This window comes from Bidens hawaiensis, unplaced genomic scaffold (assembly GCF_021521415.1).
Source record: "Bidens hawaiensis isolate Kalapana, Puna unplaced genomic scaffold, B.hawaiensis_p1.1 tig00053215_1, whole genome shotgun sequence".
Classification (NCBI taxonomy): domain Eukaryota; kingdom Viridiplantae; phylum Streptophyta; class Magnoliopsida; order Asterales; family Asteraceae; genus Bidens; species Bidens hawaiensis.
In genome coordinates this window covers 83,499-89,044 of record NW_027499586.1, presented here as the reverse complement: position 1 = coordinate 89,044, position 5,546 = coordinate 83,499, and the positions used below count along the sequence as shown (strand labels likewise).

The 5,546-nt window shown below is 34.5% G+C and overlaps 1 protein-coding gene across 1 annotated transcript; it reads left to right on the top strand.

Moving 5' to 3' along the window:
- The first annotated feature begins 2,175 nt into the window (after positions 1-2,175).
- On the top strand, positions 2,176-5,546 carry LOC143600017 (putative pectinesterase/pectinesterase inhibitor 41). Its single transcript, XM_077077827.1, has 2 exons — positions 2,176-3,218; positions 4,789-5,546. The coding sequence occupies exons 1-2, from the start codon at positions 2,315-2,317 to the stop codon at positions 5,475-5,477; spliced, it is 1,593 nt and encodes a 530-aa protein (XP_076933942.1). The 5' UTR covers positions 2,176-2,314; the 3' UTR covers positions 5,478-5,546.

The window sequence follows — 5,546 nt, the reverse complement described above, 5'->3', positions numbered from 1 at the left end:
GTCGTTACTCATTAGTGTATGTGGTTTTTAAAAAGTAACAGGTTTGGGTATTGAAGAAGCACGAGTTTAGCCATGGCTAAACCCTAAGCATGTGCTTCCATAAGGTGTAGTCAGCTAAGACTCATGCATCCGTGTACGAATGTGCTTGGATATGTAAATGCAAAGGTGCGGAGAAAACTATCGTGTGGTGAGTGTTAGAAGGGAGAAATGTCTCTAGCTTAAAGAACTATCATCATCACCTTCACCGCGATCTCTCCGTGCATACAAATGTGTCAAGCGCAAAGAAATAGTATATGGTGAGAGAGAATGAAAGAGAGTTGGTATCGTTTGGAGGAGATCCAGTACCTATAGCTAGATGTGTGAAATGTTGTTCCCTTTATTGTGTCTGGCTGGTATTTGAGCTCGATTGGGGTCTGGCCTAGATCCAGGACCATATATGTTCATATATTTAGGGTTTCAAGTAACATGCATGAATACTATGCATTATTATTTGTAACACACTTAGGTACTAATACTAACACATTCGTTAAAACTTTAGTGAGAAAGCCCTCACATACTTAGCATTTGAGGGTTTATTTAATCATTTTTTAGATTTCATTGCCTAAAATTTAACAGAAACTAATTTTTTTAGTGTACTTGCGATATATGTTGCAATCGAAATCAACATCGTCAATTCAAATTAACCACATATCATAATTGGCGCCTGATTAGTTCTTTTATGACGGTTGAAATTGTGATGAATACAAGTTTACGTGAATATGAGCATGGATTTTTAAATTGGTATTTATAAAAAAATATTTTTATGCACAATTCAATTAAAAAAGACGAAAATACCCTCGCATTAACATGTGAGAGGCTTCTCAATTAAGTTTGAACGCTCGTTAATGTTAGTACCTAAGTTTTTTTTTCTTTTGAAAAGCCAATATATAAAACCAAAACACGAATACCCGAGTAAGTTATTAGAGCCTCAAAGTACAAAACAAAGAAAAAAAATATATAAACATGTTACAAAAAAGAAAAAATAGTATCTAAACGAGTTACTTAAAAACCTTAACACCCAAACATGTCATTTTGTAAAAACCACATACACTACGCGTAATTAACTCTTAATTAAATTATAGGGTAATGTGAAAAACTGAAAATCACACATTAGTCTATATATAATGCAATAGACTTGAATATCATGTTGCAAATGCTTAACTAGATGGTTGCCACCCACTCCCAAGTTGATCATCCACAATCTACCCAAATTCCTTCACCGGCCGGACACAATCTTGGTATTTAAAATATTTTTTTGTCTACAATAATTTCAGTATCTATATTCATATATCAATATTAGTGGAAAAAGGTTAGCAGAATATGTGTGTAGAATATATAAGAAGAATTTCATCAAACTTTTTAGTGCATTGAATTCAAAACTTGTTTTTATACATTTCTTTAGTTTTTCTCTATAAATCTAAAAAAAAAAGTAAAGAATGACAAATTTTCAAACTTGTCTTAAATAACTAAAGTAAATAGGATACTGTTATATCATATGTTTTGTTGTTTATAAATTTAACAATGTAACACTGTGTGAAGAATTGAAAAAATCACGTATCTAACTGCGTTCATTAGTTTGGAAATTTTATAAATTTATCATACGATTGCGGTTTCTGTACCTATAAAAATCCTGAGAACCTAGTTTTTTTCAATTTGAACTACATGACTATCCACTTGAATGTACATAACCGTATGTTTTGAGTTAGTTCAGAAAATTATCCGATGTAAAGTCTGGACGAGATAGATCAGAAGCGGACAAGGCAGACAAGACTGTTTTGGTGTGGGGTGGACATCCGATTCTACGGACATTGAGAGGGGGAGGGGGGGACATGGAGGTGAGTCCCCACTCTCAAATGCACACTCATATATTAAAATATACAAATTAATAATTTTTAATAAGGTTTGTAAAATTTTATTGTTGTAAAAGAGCATGGATTTTTTTTAAAGTTTGGTATATAATGTAAAGCTGATGTGACGATCTATTATTATCTATGCTCTTAGATTAGGCTTTTTTATAGTGTTGTGGACTTGTAGTGAATACTTTCATGGAAATCACAAGTATAAAAGGATTAACACCATCAACTTTAGGATCATTTATTCACTCCTATATAAAAATGAAGGTAACAATATAAAAACAACATGGTGACAACTTTGTCTCTTCTCATCCTGACCAAACACCTCCCATGCAAACGTTGACTTCAACCTTATATTATGTGTATATAAACTCTTAACCTTCTCATTTATTTCACCACCATCTAAACTATCATCCATACCTATGGCTACAACTACTACCTTATTCTCTCTTGTCTTCGTATTCGTTCTCGTCCTTACACACGCCGCCACTGCCCAATCCCCGCCCTCCTCGGCCACCATTTGCCAAAACACCCCTTACCCATCCGTATGCCAAGCCTCCCTCCCCGTCTCCAACTCATCCGCCACCGTATACGACTACGGTCGCCTCTCCATCCGCAAATCCATCTCCACCGCCACCAAATTCGCTAATTTAATCGATAAATACCTCTCAAACTCCGCCATTTTAACCACGGGAGCCATCCGTGCCCTCCAAGATTGCCGTTACCTCGCCCAAACCAATCTTGAGTTCCTTTCAACCGCTTTTCAAACCATCAACACCACTCAAACTTTATCCGACCCCAAATCCGAAGACATACAAACCATCGTTAGCGCGATATTAACCAATACCGAAACATGCATAGATGGTTTACAAGCCAATGCCGCTTCTTGGACCACCAAAAACGGCATCGTGGGGCCAATTAAAAACGATAACAAACTTTACAGCGTTTCCCTAGCTCTGGTCAACAGAGGGTGGGGCCGTAAAAAAAGTAACAAGTTTGGGGTTTCTGGTAAACATAAAGGTGTAAAAAGTGGTCCCCTTGACCTAAGAAAGCTTTTACAGGCTAGTGGGGCCGGAACACAGGTACTGGTTAGTCAGGATGGTTCGGGTAACTTTACCACAATCACTGATGCGATTAACTTTGCCCCGAATAATTCGGCAACATATTTTACCATTCGTGTGGCGGCTGGTGTTTACAAGGAGTATGTTAATATTCCGACAAAAAAGAAGTATTTGATGATAATCGGAGATGGTATTAATCAGACGGTGATCACCGGAAATCGCAGCGTCGTTGATGGCTGGACCACGTTTAATTATGCTACATTTAGTAAGTATTTTAGTTTAGATTGTATTTTACGTCTCACATACTATAAAAATATATATAAGTTTGAAGGTCTTGTGTTTAAGTCTCATATGAGGTTAAAAAGATTTGCCGTTAAGAAAAATAAAATAATGTCAACCAAGTTGTAAGTGAAATAATAAAATAAAAAATCAGACTAGAAAGAAACTATGTTAAGGTATAATTTTTATTGTTGAATTATGGTGACATGAGTACAAACAATTGAAATAAGCCAACCGACATTTAGAACATTCTTTTTTTTTTAAATTTAATATTATATGTTGAAAAAGTTATTTGAAATTTTCACAAATAACGTGTTGCCCTCGTTTTTATTTGTAAATTAACGTGTTGATTTTCATTTTTGACCTGAATATTTAATTGGCCAAAAGTCTAATCATATATATATATATATAGATCTAGGTATTGGATCTATGATTTAGTGGTTGAGATTGATACTTTCTAAATAATTGTATTGTTTCGTACTTACATTGTATAGTGTCATATTTAGATGGTTTGTTTTATTTTAAAGTTCTTCTCACACTTCTCACAAAACACTTATTTTTTATTTGAACTCTTATATATATATATATATATATATATATATATGATTGATTTCATTTGAGAACCACTTTGAGTTTTAAGAACTCGAAAGAACTCAACGTAACAAATTTTTTTTTCGAATTTTTTTTACACATGTGTAATACGTAAGTGTAAGTGATGTACAAAAAATTACGGTATTTTTTTACACATCGAATCGACTTTTTACACATGTTTAACTAACGCTTAAGCTTGTGTAATTATCAAAAATACTTATTCTCTCTCCTGCTTCATTTTTTAATTGAATTTAATCTCAGCCACATATTTCATATCATTTAATTAAATGTGTGGTTCAAAATTGAGTTCTTAAAGTTCTTAAAACTCACCATGATTCTCAAAATGACTATCCCCTATATATATAACAAAACAAAAAAAACACAAGCTAAACAAATTAAGGGTATGCATAGTTTGGATTGGGTTGATTTTGGGCTAAAACATAACCAAAACCCAAAGTTCAGCTTTTGAGTTTTTAAAAAACGTCTTATTTCGGTTTAGGTTCGGCTTTGTTATTATAGCTTGAAAATTGTGGGTAGAAAAAAAATGGACCAAAATAATAAATTTAGGCTTATATTATTTTATTAATTAAAAATTAACAAATTATTATGTATTTGGACTAAAACATTTAAATTACATATTTATTAAATTTTTATAAATTATTTAAACTAAAAAATGAAAAATGAAAATATATAAATTTGGTTCGTTTGCTTTTTTTTAATCCCGTTTTTATCACAAATAAAACCAATACCAAAACTAAACCGTAAGTTTGGGTTTTATGTTTTACCATCGGTGTTTGTTTCAGTTTAATTTCCTTGTTTGATTTTTTCAATTTCGATTTTTTTAGTTTCTTGCACACCCCAAAAATATTTTTTGGTTAACTGATTTAAGCATTTAACTTATTCATGCTTAATCCAAATAAAGCAGCTTTTATTGTCAATAACTAACCTTTACAATATCTTTGCAGTTGTGACATCACCTTATTTCGTTGGCATTAATTTCACAATCCGCAACACCGCGGGTGCGATCAAACACCAAGCCGTGGCGCTCCGAAACGGCGCGGATCTATCCACATTCTACAAATGTAGCTTCGAGGGTTACCAAGACACGTTGTACGCGCATTCCCTACGTCAATTCTACCGTGAATGCGACATTTATGGCACCGTAGACTTCATATTTGGTAACGCGGCTGCAGTACTCCAAAATTGCAATCTATACCCTCGGTTACCGATGTCCGGTCAATTTAATGCTATTACCGCTCAAGGTAGAACTGATCCCGGGCAGAATACGGGTACCTCTATACAAAAGTGTAATATTCGAGCGGCTGATGATTTGGCGGGAAGTAATGGCACGACCGTATCGTATTTAGGTCGGCCGTGGAAGGAATATTCTCGGACGATTTATATGCAATCTTTTATGGACTCGTTGATTACCCCCACGGGGTGGTCTGTGTGGTCTGGTGATTTTGCGTTGAATACTTCGTATTATGCTGAGTTTAATAACTCGGGCCCCGGGTCAAACACAAGCCAGAGAGTCACGTGGCCTGGGTTTCATATTATTAATGAGACTGACGCGGGTAATTTTACAGTGTCCGCATTTTTAGTTGGGGACGCGTGGTTGCCTCAAACGGGTGCGCCTTACGACGCCGGGTTATGAAATTGAGTAACGATTATAAGAAATGTATTATGTCAAAAGTATTTCATTCGATTGTTTGAAAATTATACG

Coding starts and splice junctions, on each gene's coding strand:
- LOC143600017 (XM_077077827.1), top strand. CDS start 2,315: ATGGCTACAACTACTACCTTATTCTCTCTTGTCTTCGTATTCGTTCTC. Junction 3,219..4,788: donor GTTTAATTATGCTACATTTA/GTAAGTATTTTA, acceptor ATATCTTTGCAG/TTGTGACATCACCTTATTTC.